This window comes from Mytilus trossulus, chromosome 1 (genome assembly GCF_036588685.1).
Source record: "Mytilus trossulus isolate FHL-02 chromosome 1, PNRI_Mtr1.1.1.hap1, whole genome shotgun sequence".
Taxonomy (NCBI): domain Eukaryota; kingdom Metazoa; phylum Mollusca; class Bivalvia; order Mytilida; family Mytilidae; genus Mytilus; species Mytilus trossulus.
In genome coordinates this window covers 1,623,807-1,650,359 of record NC_086373.1, presented here as the reverse complement: position 1 = coordinate 1,650,359, position 26,553 = coordinate 1,623,807, and the positions used below count along the sequence as shown (strand labels likewise).

General features: G+C 28.9%; 1 protein-coding gene across 1 annotated transcript in view; it reads right to left on the bottom strand.

Moving 5' to 3' along the window:
• Positions 1-26,553, bottom strand: part of LOC134706197 (cytosolic phospholipase A2-like) — a 111,722-nt gene that overhangs the window by 22,534 nt on the left and 62,635 nt on the right. The window contains exon 2 of the mRNA XM_063564919.1: positions 3,622-3,808. Coding sequence (XP_063420989.1) covers positions 3,622-3,808 — 187 coding nt within the window. The remainder of the gene's footprint in view (positions 1-3,621; positions 3,809-26,553) is intronic.

Genomic DNA, 26,553 nt, shown 5'->3' with positions numbered 1-26,553 from the left:
TCAAGAAACATTTTATTTAAAGCAAAAGTCGAAGCACATAAAACTCAAAGATATTGTGTTGTACAAGTTATTATCTTTTTCTCAACAAGTAATGACTGGTACAATTATATTTGTATAGGTAATAACTTGTATGATGGTATCATACTAGAAATTACTCATACAAAGTTTTTGTACAAGAAATAACCTGTACAAAATATTAAAATGTACACGACATATACATCCAACTTATCGAGTACTTCCAACGAGTTTTTGACATTTCAAAAGCAATCAATTCACATTTGGGAGTTAGTGAAAGAAGATTGACAAGAACTAGTAAATAAGGACAGCCACAGGAAAAACAATTCTTACTCAGGCAGAGACAACCATCATTTTGAAGGAGTAGCCATCATCCTAAGGAAAGGCACTGAGAAGGAACTTATTAAAAAAAACTGTTATTATTAGATTGAGAACAGCAAAATTGAAAGGAGTGCACATCTACGTGACTATTATACAATGCTATGCACTAAACAATGACAGTGATGAAGCTGCGAAAGACAACATTTACGAACAAATGCAAGCAGAAGTGATATTGGTACCACGTCATGACCTTCTAATGGTGATGAGGGATTTGGATACCAAAGTGGAAAACAACAACACTGATATGGAAAGTGTCATAGGTAAACATTGGTGTAGTACTATAAATGATAATGGAGAAAGACTAATAGAAATATATGCAGCTTACAACCAACCTGGTAGTAGGAGGAACACTTTTTCAACATCAAGATATACATAAATTAACTAGGAGGAACACACATTCAACATCAAGATATACATAAATTAACATGGTCTGATCCGAATGGAAGGGATAGGAATCATATTGACCACCTTATGATAAAAGGTACTTGGAGACGTTCATTACTAGATGTGCAAATATTAATATGAAATTGGGAGTACAGGACGAAAAATACTTGTCACTACACGTAATAGTATTGACAAATTACAAGATCATAAAGTAAAGAATGCATTCATCCTTCCATTAAAGAAAAGGTTTCAAGCTTTAACAGATAATCTTGACATGATCCCATCAAAATCAACAGAAGTCTACACAAAGTGGAATCAGATAAGAACAACATACGAACAAAATAGCGAGGAATGTCTGGGTTTTAAACATGGAAAAAAATGAAGAAATAGATAATACCAGATTCTTAGAAGGTTATACAAGAAAGACGTCTAATGAACAAGAAACCACTAGACACCAAATCTGAAAGGCTACCAGAAAGACACAGAGCAAGCTATAGAGTACTAGACAAACATTTTAAGCGATTAGCCAGAGCAGACAAAAGAACAAACGTGGAAAACCTTGATAAACAAGCTGAAGAAGCAGCAGAAAAGGGCGAACAGGGTAACAAGAAAAATCTGTGGCAAATTTCGAGGCAATAATGATGTCCATGTAAAAGACAAAAATGGAAAGCTATTGACAACAAATACTAGCCCCTCGTGGAGGTATCAAAGTCAAATATAGTGTATCCTTAGTGACAATATTTATATTTCCAATTCCAAAAAAGATTACCATCTCGATTGATCACTTCAACTTGATCCTATGGTTATCGTTGATATGAACTTTTTAAAATTGTTTTCAAATACTAGTAACCATTTCAAAATTTCATGCCGACACCTACACATGGATAGATAAACTCTTTATGTACAGTGGCAACTATTTCATAAATTTACAGTCTGAATGTTTCAATTTACGTTTACTAGTATATAGTACGAATGTAAAAATCCTTCGAACTACTTATACATGTATTTAATCTTACTCTTAAATTCAGCGTGTATATCGGATAGTATTGTCAAAAAGTATCAACAAACTCCCACGTTTGTAGATAGCACAACTTTCATTGCGACACCATACATGCCATACATTCAGTATTCCTTCCGTATCAATACAATAAATAGAAACAGGAAAAGATGATCGTCATGCAATGGACAAAAAATGAATACACAACTTTTAAAAATTCATGCATCCGAAGCGCCTTTCGGGATCTACCTGTCAGTTTAGGCACGCTCAAAGCTGAATGTTAGAAAGCCATGAATTTATAAAGAACCAAAATAGTGATTGAAGGTTAAACGAAACAAGAATGTGTCCCCAGTACACGGATGTTCCACTCGAACTATCAGTTTCTATGTTCAGTGGACCGTGCAATCGGGGTCAAAACTCTTATTTTGGCATTAAAAATAGAAAGATCATACCATAAAAAACATGTGTACCAAGTTTCATGTTGATTTGACTTCAACTTCATCAAAAACTACCTTGACCAAAACCTATAACCTGAAGCAGTCCGAATAGACGGACCAACAAACGGACGTAAAGACCAGAAAACATAATGCCGCCGCTCTATTATCGTAGCTGGGGCATAAAAATTGAAATCAAATGTATGATAATACACGTGTATTGAACCATTTTATTGATTAAAGATCAGTAGAAATATATGCGTACTGAACTCTATCATAATATTTGGCTAATGCGAGTTCATCAGTATTCACTGTTACATGTAGTCCTAAATGATTGCCGCTGGAAATACCATATAGTTTTGGAGTATTCGTTTCGTTTCGTTTCGAAATTGCAGCTCTCATAAGTAAATTGAGAAATTGACACAAGAATATCAGAAAACCATACCAACTTTAGTAATGCAGTGTTCTTTAAAACAAGAATATAAAATCCTGGTTATAGAAATATTCCTAGTAAATAAATATTGGTTCGTATGAAAGATCCTGCAGATGTCATTTATTAAGTAGTCATTAAAAAGATTAGATTTGCTTGTAGCGATTTTAATAAGTAGACACACTTCATTAAATTTAGAAGGATTTGGTAAATCCACATAAAAATTGCATTACTAGGCTGTGTTTCCTTTTTAAAAAAACTACCATCCCCTGTACTATTGCATGGTATTTTTATGACAATATACGAACGGTTTAATTTTTTCTTTTCCAACTATTGAAGGTTGACGACTCTTTAACAAATACTAGGATAATTCTTTTAAGATGACGCCATTGATATTTCAAATGATATGACCATAACGCAATAAAATGTAATGATCAATTCCGCTTGTTAGTCATGTCAATGTAGCATACCCTGAATTTATGACTGTTAGATTTCTCAAATATATTTCTCTCGAACTAAGCTGTTCCTTGTTCTGTTGTTCCATACGTCAAATAGAAAAATCTTATAAAACATTTTTCTCACAATCGTTACTATTTATTAAAATTATAGTCTACAATAAATCATCGCATGTACTCTACTTTACTTTTACATATCAATTATTTCTCCCTCTTTTGTGTCAATGATTTTCAATTATTATTTGCTTGACCTATATGCATGTGTTTTACATTGAATGCCAATAACTGTTTGAAATTACTCTGATAACCAATTAAAAGCATTTTAGAATATTGATAATGTAAAGTAAAACAGTTAATCATACCAAGTTTTAAGATTGTTTATACTCGAATGATATTATTTCCTGCCAACGTAATGTATTTCCTTTGTTATCTAGCCTTTGGTATATAATAAGTAATTCATCGATTAATTAGATCCTACGTTACCAAAATTCACTTCTTTTTCTACATGACATGTATTGTACCTACCAACAGTGCGAAACGAACTGTTAACCATCACAAAATGCATAATTGTCGGTGTTCCATCATCTTCGAAAATATACAACTCTTTATACTGTCCTTGACCCCTTTCTTCTTCTATTGTCTTTAGTTTGGCCTTAATTTTGGGGAATTTTAAACCTCTTTTTTTAGCCCATTTTTCTGCCTCGATCAAATCCTAAAAAAGTAAAAAAAATGTTTTTGATATTGCCTTGCTTTGCAATTGAAAGAAAATTATTAGTTTTAACTTCGTCTAACCTATCTTTTTTTTTCTCCGCCACAATAATATCAAATACCAAATGAACATTGAGAGTAGAAATAAAATCGTAGATGAGCTTCAGAAAAAGAAATTTGACATGAAAGTTAAACAAAAACAAAAATTACGAAGGATAATATCACTAAAATAAAAGGTGTAATTCGGATTAACACTTTTAGTATATTAGTTTCAATGTCGGTAAGGTTGCCCTTTTTATTAACATACTTTTAGAATGGCAAACAAAAACCAGCCGTTATGTTGCTTCATTATTCACTAATACGTCATAATACCTTGCGAGATATATTATAACGATTTTGTAATGCAAAAGTCGTGCACATTTGTAAAACGATATTGTCCTGATCATGTACCGGTGATTCGAACAACATTCCTGGTTCTATGAACCTATGTCCTGGTTGTGTGCCTTTATATTTTAGTAAATAGGGGAAATATTCAAGATCAAAGATACAAAAAATGTGTGTAACTTAAGAAATCATTAAGATGGATAGTACATGTATATATTTGGTAGATGAAATATTTCAGATGTACAAAGTTAAGTTTACTTTGTTCATTCTTTTTATTGTAGATAAGAAAAAATGCATGTAAGTTTTGTGATTGATATGATGCGCTTTTACATGGCAATCAAAAGGTGGTGCAAAAAAATAAACAACTTAGTGAAATCAACTGTTTCTATAGTTCAGCGGACGACCTGAAACAATGACTCAAAAATTCAAATTGAAAAGTTAAAATGTATAAGGTTTTAAATTCATAAAAATAATGAGAATAACTAAAGACTATTATAATAAAATTACAGGTAAGCCCGCAACCTTCTTTGTGTTTGTAAGTGACTGTGTGGTACTTTAGATTTTCTTTTTATTCAATCTAATTAATATCATTTTGTTTACACTTGTACTCAGAAGCTTAAATCCGAATTCTTTGTTACAACATGTTGTCTACTAAAAGTATGACAAAACTTCTGTTCCGCGGGGGTGGGGTGGGTGGGGGGTGGAGGGTGGTTTGAGGTTAAGGTTAAGATTTCTAAGCATTAATATGAAATTATGAATAAGTCGATAAAAGTAATTTTATGCAGATTTAGATAATCAGGAACGATTATGATATGAGCGTCACTGATGAGTCTTATGTAGACGAAACGCGCGTCTGGCGTACTCAATTATAATCCTGGTACCTTTGATAACTATTTACTACGGCAAGTAATAATTTGACAATGAAACCATTTTCCAAGATGGGGTTCAAGTACAGTAGATAGAACTGTCAGAATAATCTGTCATAGAACTGTTCAAAACTGTCCTAGAACAGTTCTACCTAGATTAGATCTACAGTTCTACCCTAGAACTGTTCTAAGTAGAACTGTCAGAATCAGTTCTAGGGTAGAACTGTCCAAATCAGTTCTAACGGTTAAACTGTCAGCAGAACTGACTAAATCAGTCAGGACTGTAAAACAGTTCTAAATGACGTCACTACAGTAATGGCACCTTAGCAATTAGAAAAAAAATCTGTTCCAAATTACTTTACTGTATTATATTAGATTTTCTAAATTTTTACTGATCAAACTATACAATATCGAAGCGGATAGAGAGGTTATCTAACTAATCGGAGAAATATTTTAACATGATTGCACATAAACATCGTTGCTTACGTTGCTTCGCTCACTGTTTTAACAGTCTCTTCCTAAAATAAAACTCTGCATTTAATTCATGGAATTTTAATCGTAATTAACCTTGTTTGCCTTGGATTTACATTCATTATTTAAGATTCTGTTATGACATGTTCAAACAAAAAATGTACAGTGGATGTATTATGGGATATTAGTGGAATATGTGTACGTAAAAAACATTTGCACTATTTCGTCAATTTAAACAGGCTTATCCATAACGATAATTAATGATATCTGGGAGTCTCGGACGTCAGAAAAATATACTCGATCTGAACATGAATGAAACATTTGGCCCTGAACGTAAGGCGGATTAAGATCGATTAACATGATAAAATTCTGTTTTGACAAATGATAAAAAAAACCTTAAATTGTACAGTGTATTGAAAGGGATATCAATAAAATGTAATATAAGTATGTAAATTTGTACCATCTCGTCAATTTAAATGTTCACCATAGTGGTTATATAGATTAACATAGTAGAATGCTTATATGGTGAGTTTTGGTTGTTGCGGACAAATAATTTTATTATATGAGTCAGTCTGAGGTATGAAAACTACTGAATTTTGTTTACGATTCAATATTTTGAATAAAAAAAGGACATGCTGGCACTCTTAATTGATGCAAACAAAATTTTTAAGTCATAAAATTCAAATATTGCTACCTATTTTATTATACAATCAATCCTTACATGAAAATATAACTCATTTACTATTCTGCTTTATAGATTTACATAGTAGAATGCTTATATGGTGAGTTTTGGTTGTTGTCAACAAATAATTTTATTATATGAGTCGGTCTGAGGTATAAAAACTACTGAATTTTGTTAATGATTCAATATTTTAAATAAAAAAAGGACATGTGGCACTCTAAATTGATGGGAACAAAATGTGTTAGTCATAATATTCAAATATTGCTACCTATTTTATTATACAATCAATCCTTACATGAAAATATATCTCATTTACTATGAGGCTATATAGATTTACATAATAAAATGCTTATATGGTCAGTTTTGGTTGTTGCAGACAAATAATTTTATAATATGAGTCAGTCTGAGAATTGAAAACTATTGAATTTTGTTTACAATTCAATATTTTGAATACAAAAAAGACATGCAGGCACTCTAAATTGATGCAAACAAAATTTTTAAGTCATAAAATTTAAATATTGCTACCTATTTTATTTTACAATCAATCCTTACATGAAAATATAACTCATTTACTATGCTGCTATATAGATTAACATAGTAGAATGCTTATATGGTGAGTTTTGGTGGTTGCTGACAAATAATTTTATTATATGAGTCAGTCTGAGATATGAAAACTACTGAATTTTGTTTATGATTCAATATTTTGAATACAAAAAGGACATGCTGGCACTCTAAATTGAAGCAAACAAAATTTTTAAGTCATAATATTCAAATATTGCCACCTATTTTCTTATACAAACAATCCTTACATGAAAATATAACTCATTTATTATGTGGCTATATAGATTAACATAATAAAATGCTTATATCATGTGTATATGGTCAGTTTTGGTTGTTGCGGACAAATAATTTTATAATATGAATCAGTCTGAGATATGAAAACTATTGAATTTTGTTTACGATTCAATATTTTGAATACAAAAAGGACATGCTGGCACTCTAAATTGATGCAAACAAAATTTTTCAGTCATAAAATTCAAATATTGCTACCTATTTTATTATACAATCAATCCTTACATGAAAATATAACTCATTTACTATGCTGCTTTATAGATTTACATAGTAGAATGCTTATATGGTGAGTTTTGGTTGTTGCGGACAAATAATTTTATTATATGAGTCAGTCTGAGGTATGAAAACTACTGAATTTTGTTTAGGTTTCAATAATTTTAATAAAAAAAGACATGCTGGCACTCTAAATTGATGCAAACCAAATTTTGTAGTCATACTATTCAAATATTGCTACTTATTTTCTTATACAATCAATCCTCACATGAAAATATAACTCATTTACTATGGGACTATATAGATTTACATAATAAAATGCTCATATGGTCAGTTTTGGTTAATGTCAACAAATAATTTTATTATATGAGTCAGTCTGAAGTATGAAAACTACTGAATTTTGTTTACGATTCAATATTTTGAAGAAAAAAAGGAAATGCTGGCACTCTAAATTGATGGGAACAAAATGTGTTAGTCATAATATTCAAATATTGCTACCTATTTTATTATACAATCAATCCTTACATGAAAATATATCTCATTTACTATGAGGCTATATAGATTTACATAATAAAATGCTTATATGGTCAGTTTTGGTTGTTGCAGACAAATAATTTTATCATATGAGTCAGTTTGAGAATTGAAAACTATTGAATTTTGTTTACAATTCAATATTTTGAATACAAAAAAGACATGCTGGCACTCTAAATTGATGCAAACAAAATTTTTAAGTCATAAAATTTAAATATTGCTACCTATTTTATTATACAATCAATCCTTACATGAAAATATAACTCATTTATTATGTGGCTATATAGATTTACATAATAAAATGCTCATATGGTCAGTTTTGGTTGTTGTCAACAAATAATTTTATTATATGAGTCAGTCTGAGGTATGAAAACTACTGAATTTTGTTTACGATGCAATATTTTGAATAAAAAAAGGACATGCTGGCACTCTTAATTGATGTGAACAAAATGTTTTAGTCATAATATTCAAATATTGCTACCTATTTTATTATACAATCAATCCTTACATGAAAATATAACTCATTTACTATGCTGCTATATAGATTAACATAGTAGAATGCTTATATGGTGAGTTTTGGTTGTTGTGGACAAATAATTTTATTATATGAGTCAGTCTGAGATATGAAAACTACTGAATTTTGTTTACAATTCAATATTTTGAATACAAAAAGGACATGCTGGCACTCTAAATTGAAGCAAACAAAATTTTTAAGTCATAATATTCAAATATTGCTTCCTATTTTCTTATTATTCAATCAATCCTAACATGAAAATATAACTCATTTATTATGTGGCTATATATATTGATTGCGAGTAATTACATACTAGTTAATGGGAGTACATTTCACAAGGTTCTGTGAAATATGATACGGTAAATAAATATCGGTACATACTATCCGCATAACACAGATAGATTTTCACTCCTCTGGAAAAATTCTACCTGTGAAATACCATGCCTGGAAAAAAATTACCGTGACAAATTATCCTCAGGATAAAATATCATAGAGGAAGAAATAAACCGTTACACATGCAGTTAAGACTTGACTCCAAGTTCTCATTTTTGCATTTTTTCTGATTGAAATCAATAAAGCATGTATTTTATTACTTGTTTATGGAACAAAATAGCTCTTGGTCAAAATAATCTCACGATTTTTCAAGTTTTTTTGTTTTTCTTATGGTAGCCTTTTACAATCTAAGCAAATGGTATATACTCATATAAGAATTCTAAAATCTCACTGTACATGCAATTTTGGACCAGTTTAGCAAGTTATCTAGCTGAGGGATATATAAATTGCTCTTATTAATCTATGTTTTACCACAGAATTATAATTCATACAAAAAAAAGCCTTTTTTCAATTTCAAGAAAAAAGGGGGGATACTTTCTCATTTATGTCTTAAGTTTGGACTAATATATTTTTATATAATGAAGAACCTCTGATAAAAATATGACTTTTAGTAAGCACATAGCTTTCCTAATAGAAATTAATAAATAAAACAATGATATTGAGAATAAAAAAAAAAAATTGGCCAATGGTAATATACATATGCAGTTTTCTTTGAAAATAACCCATATGTTACTACCAGTCCAATTTGAGCTTTAAATTAATAAAATAGTATTTGGACTAAAGCTTTATATGTTTTTTATTGCTTGAAATAGATCATAGAATGAAATAAAGTAATGCTCAAGTCAATATAGCAAGTTTGGTTCTGTATTACAGAGAATTACCAGAAATCCTATTTTTAGAAGTTGTACCTATTCCAATGAAAATAAGTCAAATATGATGTAAGTAATCATGTCTAATCATCTTTTTTGGGTCAACCGTCCTGCTTATGGGAAATTTAAGCTCTTAAATTGGCATACTCAAGCCTTTTATGGTCATGCAACATGCATGCAGTTAAGACTTGACTCCAAGTTCTCATTTTTGCATTTTTTCTGATTGAAATCAATAAAGCATGTATTTTATTACTTGTTTATGGAACAAAATAGCTCTTGGTCAAAATAATCTCATGATTTTTCAAGTTTTTTTGTTTTTCTTATGGTAGCCTTTTACAATCTAGGCAAATGGTATATACTCATATAAGAATTCTAAAATCTCACTGTACATGCAATTTTGGACCAGTTTAGCAAGTTATCTAGCTGAGGGATATATAAATTGCTCTTATTAATCTATGTTTTACCACAGAATTATAATTCATACAAAAAAAAAGCCTTTTTTCAATTTCAAGAAAAAAGGGGGGATACTTTCTCATTTATGTCTTAAGTTTGGACTAATATATTTTTATTTAATGAAGAACCTCTGATAAAAATATGACTTTTAGTAAGCACATAGCTTTCCTAATAGAAATTAATAAATAAAACAATGATATTGAGAATAAAAAAAATATATTGGCCAATGGTAATATACATATGCAGTTTTCTTTGAAAATAACCCATATGTTACTACCAGTCCAATTTGAGCTTTAAATTAATTAAATAGTATTTGGACTAAAGCTTTATATGTTTTTTATTGCTTGAAATAGATCATAGAATGAAATAAAGTAATGCTCAAGTCAATATAGCAAGTTTGGTTCTGTTATAGGTGTAACACCACTAATTCAGGCCCGGCCAGAAAGCACATACCAGAAAGTAGTACATATTTAACACAAAATAGTTCCTACGCATGAATGTACATTTCAAAATATGTAGAATATTTAGGTATTTTTGGTATCAAATGAAAGCTGAAGGACTGGTGATCATTGTAGAACACTTTTGGACTTTTAATTTTGAATATTAAAAAAACTGCATCAAATTTTAAAAAGAGGGTACATTTTGTCTGTTTGTCAGATCTGAAGTACCTGTTTTGGTACATCTGAAGTTCCGGGAACCAGTTCTTTCTTATATGCCATGTAAGGTATGTTGATTTTTCCAGTACAAGACACCATAAAGTGTTGCTTTGAAATGCAATGATTGCCACTTTATTTGAACTTAAAATAAAAGAGGTGTGCCTGCTTGAAACGGAGGAATTTAACATAGAAAGCAATGGGACCATGAATTAGTGGTGTACTTCCTATTACAGAGAATCACCAGAAATACTATTTTTAGAAGTTGTACCTATTCCAATGAAAATAAGTCAAATATGATGTAAGTAATCATGTCTAATCATCTTTTTTGGGTCAACCGTCCTGCTTATGGGAAATTTAAGCTCTTAAATTGGCATACTCAAGTATGTTAGCCTTTTATGGTCATGCAACATGCATGCAGTTAAGACTTGACTCCAAGTTCTCATTTTTGCATTTTTTCTGATTGAAATCAATAAAGCATGTATTTTATTACTTGTTTATGGAACAAAATAGCTCTTGGTCAAAATAATCTCATGATTTTTCAAGTTTTTTTGTTTTTCTTATGGTAGTCTTTTACAATCTAGGCAAATGGTATATACTCATATAAGAATTCTAAAATCTCACTGTACATGCAATTTTGGACCAGTTTAGCAAGTTATCTAGCTGAGGGATATATAAATTGCTCTTATTAATCTATGTTTTACCACAGAATTATAATTCATACAAAAAAAAAGCCTTTTTTCAATTTCAAGAAAAAAGGGGGGATACTTTCTCATTTATGTCTTAAGTTTGGACTAATATATTTTTATTTAATGAAGAACCTCTGATAAAAATATGACTTTTAGTAAGCACATAGCTTTCCTAATAGAAATTAATAAATAAAACAATGATATTGAGAATAAAAAAAATATATTGGCCAATGGTAATATACATATGCAGTTTTCTTTGAAAATAACCCATATGTTACTACCAGTCCAATTTGAGCTTTAAATTAATAAAATAGTATTTGGACTAAAGCTTTATATGTTTTTTATTGCTTGAAATAGATCATAGAATGAAATAAAGTAATGCTCAAGTCAATATAGCAAGTTTGGTTCTGTTATAACAGAGAATCACCAGAAATCCTATTTTTAGAAGTTGTACCTATTCCAATGAAAATAAGTCAAATATGATGTAAGTAATCATGTCTAATCATCTTTTTTGGGTCAACCGTCCTGCTTATGGGAAATTTAAGCTCTTAAATTGGCATACTCAAGTATGTTAGCCTTTTATGGTCATGCAACATGCATGCAGTTAAGACTTGACTCCAAGTTCTCATTTTTGCATTTTTTCTGATTGAAATCAATAAAGCATGTATTTTATTACTTGTTTATGGAACAAAATAGCTCTTGGTCAAAATAATCTCATGATTTTTCAAGTTTTTTTGTTTTTCTTATGGTAGCCTTTTACAATCTAGGCAAATGGTATATACTCATATAAGAATTCTAAAATCTCACTGTACATGCAATTTTGGACCAGTTTAGCAAGTTATCTAGCTGAGGGATATATAAATTGCTCTTATTAATCTATGTTTTACCACAGAATTATAATTCATACAAAAAAAAAGCCTTTTTTCAATTTCAAGAAAAAAGGGGGGATACTTTCTCATTTATGTCTTAAGTTTGGACTAATATATTTTTATTTAATGAAGAACCTCTGATAAAAATATGACTTTTAGTAAGCACATAGCTTTCCTAATAGAAATTAATAAATAAAACAATGATATTGAGAATAAAAAAAATATATTGGCCAATGGTAATATACATATGCAGTTTTCTTTGAAAATAACCCATATGTTACTACCAGTCCAATTTGAGCTTTAAATTAATAAAATAGTATTTGGACTAAAGCTTTATATGTTTTTTATTGCTTGAAATAGATCATAGAATGAAATAAAGTAATGCTCAAGTCAATATAGCAAGTTTGGTTCTGTTATAACAGAGAATCACCAGAAATCCTATTTTTAGAAGTTGTACCTATTCCAATGAAAATAAGTCAAATATGATGTAAGTAATCATGTCTAATCATCTTTTTTGGGTCAACCGTCCTGCTTATGGGAAATTTAAGCTCTTAAATTGGCATACTCAAGTATGTTAGCCTTTTATGGTCATGCAACATGCATGCAGTTAAGACTTGACTCCAAGTTCTCATTTTTGCATTTTTTCTGATTGAAATCAATAAAGCATGTATTTTATTACTTCTTTATGGAACAAAATAGCTCTTGGTCAAAATAATCTCATGATTTTTCAAGTTTTTTTGTTTTTCTTATGGTAGCCTTTTACAATCTAGGCAAATGGTATATACTCATATAAGAATTCTAAAATCTCACTGTACATGCAATTTTGGACCAGTTTAGCAAGTTATCTAGCTGAGGGATATATAAATTGCTCTTATTAATCTATGTTTTACCACAGAATTATAATTCATACAAAAAAAAAGCCTTTTTTCAATTTCAAGAAAAAAGGGGGGATACTTTCTCATTTATGTCTTAAGTTTGGACTAATATATTTTTATTTAATGAAGAACCTCTGATAAAAATATGACTTTTAGTAAGCACATAGCTTTCCTAATAGAAATTAATAAATAAAACAATGATATTGAGAATAAAAAAAATATATTGGCCAATGGTAATATACATATGCAGTTTTCTTTGAAAATAACCCATATGTTACTACCAGTCCAATTTGAGCTTTAAATTAATAAAATAGTATTTGGACTAAAGCTTTATATGTTTTTTATTGCTTGAAATAGATCATAGAATGAAATAAAGTAATGCTCAAGTCAATATAGCAAGTTTGGTTCTGTTATATTACAGAGAATCACCAGAAATCCTATTTTTAGAAGTTGTACCTATTCCAATGAAAATAAGTCAAATATGATGTAAGTAATCATGTCTAATCATCTTTTTTGGGTCAACCGTCCTGCTTATGGGAAATTTAAGCTCTTAAATTGGCATACTCAAGTATGTTAGCCTTTTATGGTCATGCAACATGCATGCAGTTAAGACTTGACTCCAAGTTCTCATTTTTGCATTTTTTCTGATTGAAATCAATAAAGCATGTATTTTATTACTTGTTTATGGAACAAAATAGCTCTTGGTCAAAATAATCTCATGATTTTTCAAGTTTTTTTGTTTTTCTTATGGTAGCCTTTTACAATCTAGGCAAATGGTATATACTCATATAAGAATTCTAAAATCTCACTGTACATGCAATTTTGGACCAGTTTAGCAAGTTATCTAGCTGAGGGATATATAAATTGCTCTTATTAATCTATGTTTTACCACAGAATTATAATTCATACAAAAAAAAAGCCTTTTTTCAATTTCAAGAAAAAAGGGGGGATACTTTCTCATTTATGTCTTAAGTTTGGACTAATATATTTTTATTTAATGAAGAACCTCTGATAAAAATATGACTTTTAGTAAGCACATAGCTTTCCTAATAGAAATTAATAAATAAAACAATGATATTGAGAATAAAAAAAATATATTGGCCAATGGTAATATACATATGCAGTTTTCTTTGAAAATAACCCATATGTTACTACCAGTCCAATTTGAGCTTTAAATTAATAAAATAGTATTTGGACTAAAGCTTTATATGTTTTTTATTGCTTGAAATAGATCATAGAATGAAATAAAGTAATGCTCAAGTCAATATAGCAAGTTTGGTTCTGTTATAACAGAGAATCACCAGAAATCCTATTTTTAGAAGTTGTACCTATTCCAATGAAAATAAGTCAAATATGATGTAAGTAATCATGTCTAATCATCTTTTTTGGGTCAACCGTCCTGCTTATGGGAAATTTAAGCTCTTAAATTGGCATACTCAAGTATGTTAGCCTTTTATGGTCATGCAACATGCATGCAGTTAAGACTTGACTCCAAGTTCTCATTTTTGCATTTTTTCTGATTGAAATCAATAAAGCATGTATTTTATTACTTCTTTATGGAACAAAATAGCTCTTGGTCAAAATAATCTCATGATTTTTCAAGTTTTTTTGTTTTTCTTATGGTAGCCTTTTACAATCTAGGCAAATGGTATATACTCATATAAGAATTCTAAAATCTCACTGTACATGCAATTTTGGACCAGTTTAGCAAGTTATCTAGCTGAGGGATATATAAATTGCTCTTATTAATCTATGTTTTACCACAGAATTATAATTCATACAAAAAAAAAGCCTTTTTTCAATTTCAAGAAAAAAGGGGGGATACTTTCTCATTTATGTCTTAAGTTTGGACTAATATATTTTTATTTAATGAAGAACCTCTGATAAAAATATGACTTTTAGTAAGCACATAGCTTTCCTAATAGAAATTAATAAATAAAACAATGATATTGAGAATAAAAAAAATATATTGGCCAATGGTAATATACATATGCAGTTTTCTTTGAAAATAACCCATATGTTACTACCAGTCCAATTTGAGCTTTAAATTAATAAAATAGTATTTGGACTAAAGCTTTATATGTTTTTTATTGCTTGAAATAGATCATAGAATGAAATAAAGTAATGCTCAAGTCAATATAGCAAGTTTGGTTCTGTTATATTACAGAGAATCACCAGAAATCCTATTTTTAGAAGTTGTACCTATTCCAATGAAAATAAGTCAAATATGATGTAAGTAATCATGTCTAATCATCTTTTTTGGGTCAACCGTCCTGCTTATGGGAAATTTAAGCTCTTAAATTGGCATACTCAAGTATGTTAGCCTTTTATGGTCATGCAACATGCATGCAGTTAAGACTTGACTCCAAGTTCTCATTTTTGCATTTTTTCTGATTGAAATCAATAAAGCATGTATTTTATTACTTGTTTATGGAACAAAATAGCTCTTGGTCAAAATAATCTCATGATTTTTCAAGTTTTTTTGTTTTTCTTATGGTAGCCTTTTACAATCTAGGCAAATGGTATATACTCATATAAGAATTCTAAAATCTCACTGTACATGCAATTTTGGACCAGTTTAGCAAGTTATCTAGCTGAGGGATATATAAATTGCTCTTATTAATCTATGTTTTACCACAGAATTATAATTCATACAAAAAAAAAGCCTTTTTTCAATTTCAAGAAAAAAGGGGGGATACTTTCTCATTTATGTCTTAAGTTTGGACTAATATATTTTTATTTAATGAAGAACCTCTGATAAAAATATGACTTTTAGTAAGCACATAGCTTTCCTAATAGAAATTAATAAATAAAACAATGATATTGAGAATAAAAAAAATATATTGGCCAATGGTAATATACATATGCAGTTTTCTTTGAAAATAACCCATAGGTTACTACCAGTCCAATTTGAGCTTTAAATTAATAAAATAGTATTTGGACTAAAGCTTTATATGTTTTTTATTGCTTGAAATAGATCATAGAATGAAATAAAGTAATGCTCAAGTCAATATAGCAAGTTTGGTTCTGTTATTACAGAGAATCACCAGAAATCCTATTTTTAGAAGTTGTACCTATTCCAATGAAAATAAGTCAAATATGATGTAAGTAATCATGTCTAATCATCTTTTTTGGGTCAACCGTCCTGCTTATGGGAAATTTAAGCTCTTAAATTGGCATACTCAAGTATGTTAGCCTTTTATGGTCATGCAACATGCATGCAGTTAAGACTTGACTCCAAGTTCTCATTTTTGCATTTTTTCTGATTGAAATCAATAAAGCATGTATTTTATTACTTCTTTATGGAACAAAATAGCTCTTGGTCAAAATAATCTCATGATTTTTCAAGTTTTTTTGTTTTTCTTATGGTAGCCTTTTACAATCTAGGCAAATGGTATATACTCATATAAGAATTCTAAAATCTCACTGTACATGCAATTTTGGACCAGTTTAGCAAGTTATCTAGCTGAGGGATATATAAATTGCTCTTATTAATCTAAGTTTTACCACAGAATTATAATTCATACAAAAAAAAAGCCTTTTTTCAATTTCAAGAAAAAAGGGGGGATACTTTCTCATTTATGTCTTAAGTTTGGACTAATATATTTTTATTTAATGAAGAACCTCTGATAAAAATATGACTTTTAGTAAGCACATAGCTTTCCTAATAGAAATTAATAAATAAAACAATGATATTGAGAATAAAAAAAATATATTGGCCAATGGTAATATACATATGCAGTTTTCTTTGAAAATAACCCATATGTTACTACCAGTCCAATTTGAGCTTTAAATTAATAAAATAGTATTTGGACTAAAGCTTTATATGTTTTTTATTGCTTGAAATAGATCATAGAATGAAATAAAGTAATGCTCAAGTCAATATAGCAAGTTTGGTTCTGTTATATTACAGAGAATCACCAGAAATCCTATTTTTAGAAGTTGTACCTATTCCAATGAAAATAAGTCAAATATGATGTTAGTAATCATGTCTAATCATCTTTTTTGGGTCAACCGTCCTGCTTATGGGAAATTTAAGCTCTTAAATTGGCATACTCAAGTATGTTAGCCTTTTATGGTCATGCAACATGCATGCAGTTAAGACTTGACTCCAAGTTCTCATTTTTGCATTTTTTCTGATTGAAATCAATAAAGCATGTATTTTATTACTTGTTTATGGAACAAAATAGCTCTTGGTCAAAATAATCTCATGATTTTTCAAGTTTTTTTGTTTTTCTTATGGTAGCCTTTTACAATCTAGGCAAATGGTATATACTCATATAAGAATTCTAAAATCTCACTGTACATGCAATTTTGGACCAGTTTAGCAAGTTATCTAGCTGAGGGATATATAAATTGCTCTTATTAATCTATGTTTTACCACAGAATTATAATTCATACAAAAAAAAAGCCTTTTTTCAATTTCAAGAAAAAAGGGGGGATACTTTCTCATTTATGTCTTAAGTTTGGACTAATATATTTTTATTTAATGAAGAACCTCTGATAAAAATATGACTTTTAGTAAGCACATAGCTTTCCTAATAGAAATTAATAAATAAAACAATGATATTGAGAATAAAAAAAATATATTGGCCAATGGTAATATACATATGCAGTTTTCTTTGAAAATAACCCATATGTTACTACCAGTCCAATTTGAGCTTTAAATTAATAAAATAGTATTTGGACTAAAGCTTTATATGTTTTTTATTGCTTGAAATAGATCATAGAATGAAATAAAGTAATGCTCAAGTCAATATAGCAAGTTTGGTTCTGTTATAACAGAGAATCACCAGAAATCCTATTTTTAGAAGTTGTACCTATTCCAATGAAAATAAGTCAAATATGATGTAAGTAATCATGTCTAATCATCTTTTTTGGGTCAACCGTCCTGCTTATGGGAAATTTAAGCTCTTAAATTGGCATACTCAAGTATGTTAGCCTTTTATGGTCATGCAACATGCATGCAGTTAAGACTTGACTCCAAGTTCTCATTTTTGCATTTTTTCTGATTGAAATCAATAAAGCATGTATTTTATTACTTGTTTATGGAACAAAATAGCTCTTGGTCAAAATAATCTCATGATTTTTCAAGTTTTTTTGTTTTTCTTATGGTAGCCTTTTACAATCTAGGCAAATGGTATATACTCATATAAGAATTCTAAAATCTCACTGTACATGCAATTTTGGACCAGTTTAGCAAGTTATCTAGCTGAGGGATATATAAATTGCTCTTATTAATCTATGTTTTACCACAGAATTATAATTCATACAAAAAAAAAGCCTTTTTTCAATTTCAAGAAAAAAGGGGGGATACTTTCTCATTTATGTCTTAAGTTTGGACTAATATATTTTTATTTAATGAAGAACCTCTGATAAAAATATGACTTTTAGTAAGCACATAGCTTTCCTAATAGAAATTAATAAATAAAACAATGATATTGAGAATAAAAAAAATATATTGGCCAATGGTAATATACATATGCAGTTTTCTTTGAAAATAACCCATATGTTACTACCAGTCCAATTTGAGCTTTAAATTAATAAAATAGTATTTGGACTAAAGCTTTATATGTTTTTTATTGCTTGAAATAGATCATAGAATGAAATAAAGTAATGCTCAAGTCAATATAGCAAGTTTGGTTCTGTTATAACAGAGAATCACCAGAAATCCTATTTTTAGAAGTTGTACCTATTCCAATGAAAATAAGTCAAATATGATGTAAGTAATCATGTCTAATCATCTTTTTTGGGTCAACCGTCCTGCTTATGGGAAATTTAAGCTCTTAAATTGGCATACTCAAGTATGTTAGCCTTTTATGGTCATGCAACATGCATGCAGTTAAGACTTGACTCCAAGTTCTCATTTTTGCATTTTTTCTGATTGAAATCAATAAAGCATGTATTTTATTACTTCTTTATGGAACAAAATAGCTCTTGGTCAAAATAATCTCATGATTTTTCAAGTTTTTTTGTTTTTCTTATGGTAGCCTTTTACAATCTAGGCAAATGGTATATACTCATATAAGAATTCTAAAATCTCACTGTACATGCAATTTTGGACCAGTTTAGCAAGTTATCTAGCTGAGGGATATATAAATTGCTCTTATTAATCTAAGTTTTACCACAGAATTATAATTCATACAAAAAAAAAGCCTTTTTTCAATTTCAAGAAAAAAGGGGGGATACTTTCTCATTTATGTCTTAAGTTTGGACTAATATATTTTTATTTAATGAAGAACCTCTGATAAAAATATGACTTTTAGTAAGCACATAGCTTTCCTAATAGAAATTAATAAATAAAACAATGATATTGAGAATAAAAAAAATATATTGGCCAATGGTAATATACATATGCAGTTTTCTTTGAAAATAACCCATATGTTACTACCAGTCCAATTTGAGCTTTAAATTAATAAAATAGTATTTGGACTAAAGCTTTATATGTTTTTTATTGCTTGAAATAGATCATAGAATGAAATAAAGTAATGCTCAAGTCAATATAGCAAGTTTGGTTCTGTTATATTACAGAGAATCACCAGAAATCCTATTTTTAGAAGTTGTACCTATTCCAATGAAAATAAGTCAAATATGATGTTAGTAATCATGTCTAATCATCTTTTTTGGGTCAACCGTCCTGCTTATGGGAAATTTAAGCTCTTAAATTGGCATACTCAAGTATGTTAGCCTTTTATGGTCATGCAACATGCATGCAGTTAAGACTTGACTCCAAGTTCTCATTTTTGCATTTTTTCTGATTGAAATCAATAAAGCATGTATTTTATTACTTGTTTATGGAACAAAATAGCTCTTGGTCAAAATAATCTCATGATTTTTCAAGTTTTTTTGTTTTTCTTATGGTAGCCTTTTACAATCTAGGCAAATGGTATATACTCATATAAGAATTCTAAAATCTCACTGTACATGCAATTTTGGACCAGTTTAGCAAGTTATCTAGCTGAGGGATATATAAATTGCTCTTATTAATCTATGTTTTACCACAGAATTATAATTCATACAAAAAAAAAGCCTTTTTTCAATTTCAAGAAAAAAGGGGGGATACTTTCTCATTTATGTCTTAAGTTTGGACTAATATATTTTTATTTAATGAAGAACCTCTGATAAAAATATGACTTTTAGTAAGCACATAGCTTTCCTAATAGAAATTAATAAATAAAACAATGATATTGAGAATAAAAAAAATATATTGGCCAATGGTAATATACATATGCAGTTTTCTTTGAAAATAACCCATATGTTACTACCAGTCCAATTTGAGCTTTAAATTAATAAAATAGTATTTGGACTAAAGCTTTATATGTTTTTTATTGCTTGAAATAGATCATAGAATGAAATAAAGTAATGCTCAAGTCAATATAGCAAGTTTGGTTCTGTTATAACAGAGAATCACCAGAAATCCTATTTTTAGAAGTTGTACCTATTCCAATGAAAATAAGTCAAATATGATGTAAGTAATCATGTCTAATCATCTTTTTTGGGTCAACCGTCCTGCTTATGGGAAATTTAAGCTCTTAAATTGGCATACTCAAGTATGTTAGCCTTTTATGGTCATGCAACATGCATGCAGTTAAGACTTGACTCCAAGTTCTCATTTTTGCATTTTTTCTGATTGAAATCAATAAAGCATGTATTTTATTACTTGTTTATGGAACAAAATAGCTCTTGGTCAAAATAATCTCATGATTTTTCAAGTTTTTTTGTTTTTCTTATGGTAGCCTTTTACAATCTAGGCAAATGGTATATACTCATATAAGAATTCTAAAATCTCACTGTACATGCAATTTTGGACCAGTTTAGCAAGTTATCTAGCTGTGGGATATATAAATTGCTCTTATTAATCTATGTTTTACCACAGAATTATAATTCATACAAAAAAAAAGCCTTTTTTCAATTTCAAGAAAAAAGGGGGGATACTTTCTCATTTATGTCTTAAGTTTGGACTAATATATTTTTATTTAATGAAGAACCTCTGATAAAAATATGACTTTTAGTAAGCACATAGCTTTCCTAATAGAAATTAATAAATAAAACAATGATATTGAGAATAAAAAAAATATATTGGCCAATGGTAATATACATATGCAGTTTTCTTTGAAAATAACCCATATGTTACTACCAGTCCAATTTGAGCTTTAAATTAATAAAATAGTATTTGGACTAAAGCTTTATATGTTTTTTATTGCTTGAAATAGATCATAGAATGAAATAAAGTAATGCTCAAGTCAATATAGCAAGTTTGGTTCTGTTATATTACAGAGAATCACCAGAAATCCTATTTTTAGAAGTTGTACCTATTCCAATGAAAATAAGTCAAATATGATGTAAGTAATCATGTCTAATCATCTTTTTTGGGTCAACCGTCCTGCTTATGGGAAATTTAAGCTCTTAAATTGGCATACTCAAGTATGTTAGCCTTTTATGGTCATGCAACATGCATGCAGTTAAGACTTGACTCCAAGTTCTCATTTTTGCATTTTTTCTGATTGAAATCAATAAAGCATGTATTTTATTACTTGTTTATGGAACAAAATAGCTCTTGGTCAAAATAATCTCATGATTTTTCAAGTTTTTTTGTTTTTCTTATGGTAGCCTTTTACAATCTAGGCAAATGGTATATACTCATATAAGAATTCTAAAATCTCACTGTACATGCAATTTTGGACCAGTTTAGCAAGTTATCTAGCTGAGGGATATATAAATTGCTCTTATTAATCTATGTTTTACCACAGAATTATAATTCATACAAAAAAAAAGCCTTTTTTCAATTTCAAGAAAAAAGGGGGGATACTTTCTCATTTATGTCTTAAGTTTGGACTAATATATTTTTATTTAATGAAGAACCTCTGATAAAAATATGACTTTTAGTAAGCACATAGCTTTCCTAATAGAAATTAATAAATAAAACAATGATATTGAGAATAAAAAAAATATATTGGCCAATGGTAATATACATATGCAGTTTTCTTTGAAAATAACCCATATGTTACTACCAGTCCAATTTGAGCTTTAAATTAATAAAATAGTATTTGGACTAAAGCTTTATATGTTTTTTATTGCTTGAAATAGATCATAGAATGAAATAAAGTAATGCTCAAGTCAATATAGCAAGTTTGGTTCTGTTATATTACAGAGAATCACCAGAAATCCTATTTTTAGAAGTTGTACCTATTCCAATGAAAATAAGTCAAATATGATGTAAGTAATCATGTCTAATCATCTTTTTTGGGTCAACCGTCCTGCTTATGGGAAATTTAAGCTCTTAAATTGGCATACTCAAGTATGTTAGCCTTTTATGGTCATGCAACATGCATGCAGTTAAGACTTGACTCCAAGTTCTCATTTTTGCATTTTTTCTGATTGAAATCAATAAAGCATGTATTTTATTACTTGTTTATGGAACAAAATAGCTCTTGGTCAAAATAATCTCATGATTTTTCAAGTTTTTTTGTTTTTCTTATGGTAGCCTTTTACAATCTAGGCAAATGGTATATACTCATATAAGAATTCTAAAATCTCACTGTACATGCAATTTTGGACCAGTTTAGCAAGTTATCTAGCTGAGGGATATATAAATTGCTCTTATTAATCTATGTTTTACCACAGAATTATAATTCATACAAAAAAAAAGCCTTTTTTCAATTTCAAGAAAAAAGGGGGGATACTTTCTCATTTATGTCTTAAGTTTGGACTAATATATTTTTATTTAATGAAGAACCTCTGATAAAAATATGACTTTTAGTAAGCACATAGCTTTCCTAATAGAAATTAATAAATAAAACAATGATATTGAGAATAAAAAAAATATATTGGCCAATGGTAATATACATATGCAGTTTTCTTTGAAAATAACCCATATGTTACTACCTGTCCAATTTGAGCTTTAAATTAATAAAATAGTATTTGGACTAAAGCTTTATATGTTTTTTATTGCTTGAAATAGATCATATAATGAAATAAAGTAATGCTCAAGTCAATATAGCAAGTTTGGTTCTGTATTACAGAGAATCACCAGAAATCCTATTTTTAGAAGTTGTACCTATTCCAATGAAAATAAGTCAAATATGATGTAAGTAATCATGTCTAATCATCTTTTTTGGGTCAACCGTCCTGCTTATGGGAAATTTAAGCTGGCATACTCAAGTATGTTAGCCTTTTATGGTCATGCAACATGCATGCAGTTAAGACTTGACTCCAAGTTCTCATTTTTGCATTTTTTCTGATTGAAATCAATAAAGCATGTATTTTATTACTTGTTTATGGAACAAAATAGCTCTTGGTCAAAATAATCTCATGATTTTTCAAGTTTTTTTGTTTTTCTTATGGTAGCCTTTTACAATCTAGGCAAATGGTATATACTCATATAAGAATTCTAAAATCTCACTGTACATGCAATTTTGGACCAGTTTAGCAAGTTATCTAGCTGAGGGATATATAAATTGCTCTTATTAATCTATGTTTTACCACAGAATTATAATTCATACAAAAAAAAAGCCTTTTTTCAATTTCAAGAAAAAAGGGGGGATACTTTCTCATTTATGTCTTAAGTTTGGACTAATATATTTTTATTTAATGAAGAACCTCTGATAAAAATATGACTTTTAGTAAGCACATAGCTTTACTAATAGAAATTAATAAATAAAACAATGATATTGAGAATAAAAAAAATATATTGGCCAATGGTAATATACATATGCAGTTTTCTTTGAAAATAACCCATATGTTACTACCAGTCCAATTTGAGCTTTAAATTAATAAAATAGTATTTGGACTAAAGCTTTATATGTTTTTTATTGCTTGAAATAGATCATATAATGAAATAAAGTAATGCTCAAGTCAATATAGCAAGTTTGGTTCTGTATTACAGAGAATCACCAGAAATCCTATTTTTAGAAGTTGTACCTATTCCAATGAAAATAAGTCAAATATGATGTAAGTAATCATGTCTAATCATCTTTTTTGGGTCAACCGTCCTGCTTATGGGAAATTTAAGCTGGCATACTCAAGTATGTTAGCCTTTTATGGTCATGCAACATGCATGCAGTTAAGACTTGACTCCAAGTTCTCATTTTTGCATTTTTTCTGATTGAAATCAATAAAGCATGTATTTTATTACTTGTTTATGGAACAAAATAGCTCTTGGTCAAAATAATCTCATGATTTTTCAAGTTTTTTTGTTTTTCTTATGGTAGCCTTTTACAATCTAGGCAAATGGTATATACTCATATAAGAATTCTAAAATCTCACTGTACATGCAATTTTGGACCAGTTTAGCAAGTTATCTAGCTGAGGGATATATAAATTGCTCTTATTAATCTATGTTTTACCACAGAATTATAATTCATACAAAAAAAAAGCCTTTTTTCAATTTCAAGAAAAAAGGGGGGATACTTTCTCATTTATGTCTTAAGTTTGGACTAATATATTTTTATTTAATGAAGAACCTCTGATAAAAATATGACTTTTAGTAAGCACATAGCTTTCCTAATAGAAATTAATAAATAAAACAATGATATTGAGAATAAAAAAAATATATTGGCCAATGGTAATATACATATGCAGTTTTCTTTGAAAATAACCCATATGTTACTACCAGTCCAATTTGAGCTTTAAATTAATAAAATAGTATTTGGACTAAAGCTTTATATGTTTTTTATTGCTTGAAATAGATCATAGAATGAAATAAAGTAATGCTCAAGTCAATATAGCAAGTTTGGTTCTGTTATATTACAGAGAATCACCAGAAATCCTATTTTTAGAAGTTGTACCTATTCCAATGAAAATAAGTCAAATATGATGTTAGTAATCATGTCTAATCATCTTTTTTGGGTCAACCGTCCTGCTTATGGGAAATTTAAGCTCTTAAATTGGCATACTCAAGTATGTTAGCCTTTTATGGTCATGCAACATGCATGCAGTTAAGACTTGACTCCAAGTTCTCATTTTTGCATTTTTTCTGATTGAAATCAATAAAGCATGTATTTTATTACTTGTTTATGGAACAAAATAGCTCTTGGTCAAAATAATCTCATGATTTTTCAAGTTTTTTTGTTTTTCTTATGGTAGCCTTTTACAATCTAGGCAAATGGTATATACTCATATAAGAATTCTAAAATCTCACTGTACATGCAATTTTGGACCAGTTTAGCAAGTTATCTAGCTGAGGGATATATAAATTGCTCTTATTAATCTATGTTTTACCACAGAATTATAATTCATACAAAAAAAAAGCCTTTTTTCAATTTCAAGAAAAAAGGGGGGATACTTTCTCATTTATGTCTTAAGTTTGGACTAATATATTTTTATTTAATGAAGAACCTCTGATAAAAATATGACTTTTAGTAAGCACATAGCTTTCCTAATAGAAATTAATAAATAAAACAATGATATTGAGAATAAAAAAAATATATTGGCCAATGGTAATATACATATGCAGTTTTCTTTGAATAACCCATATGTTACTACCAGACCAATTTGAGCTTTAAATTAATAAAATAGTATTTGGACTAAAGCTTTATATGTTTTTTATTGCTTGAAATAGATCATAGAATGAAATAAAGTAATGCTCAAGTCAATATAGCAAGTTTGGTACTGTTATATTACAGAGAATCACCAGAAATCCTATTTTTAGAAATTGTACCTATTCCAATGAAAATAAGTCAAATATGATGTAAGTAATCATGTCTAATCATCTTTTTTGGGTCAACCGTCCTGCTTATGGGAAATTTAAGCTCTTAAATTGGCATACTCAAGTATGTTAGCCTTTTATGGTCATGCAACATGCATGCAGTTAAGACTTGACTCCAAGTTCTCATTTTTGCATTTTTTCTGATTGAAATCAATAAAGCATGTATTTTATTACTTGTTTATGGAACAAAATAGCTCTTGGTCAAAATAATCTCATGATTTTTCAAGTTTTTTTGTTTTTCTTATGGTAGCCTTTTACAATCTAGGCAAATGGTATAATATTATACTCATATAAGAATTCTAAAATCTCACTGTACATGCAATTTTGGACCAGTTTAGCAAGTTATCTAGCTGAGGGATATATAAATTGCTCTTATTAATCTATGTTTTACCACAGAATTATAATTCATACAAAAAAAAAGCCTTTTTTCAATTTCAAGAAAAAAGGGGGGATACTTTCTCATTTATGTCTTAAGTTTGGACTAATATATTTTTATTTAATGAAGAACCTCTGATAAAAATATGACTTTTAGTAAGCACATAGCTTTCCTAATAGAAATTAATAAATAAAACAATGATATTGAGAATAAAAAAAATATATTGGCCAATGGTAATATACATATGCAGTTTTCTTTGAATAACCCATATGTTACTACCAGACCAATTTGAGCTTTAAATTAATAAAATAGTATTTGGACTAAAGCTTTATATGTTTTTTATTGCTTGAAATAGATCATAGAATGAAATAAAGTAATGCTCAAGTCAATATAGCAAGTTTGGTTCTGTATTA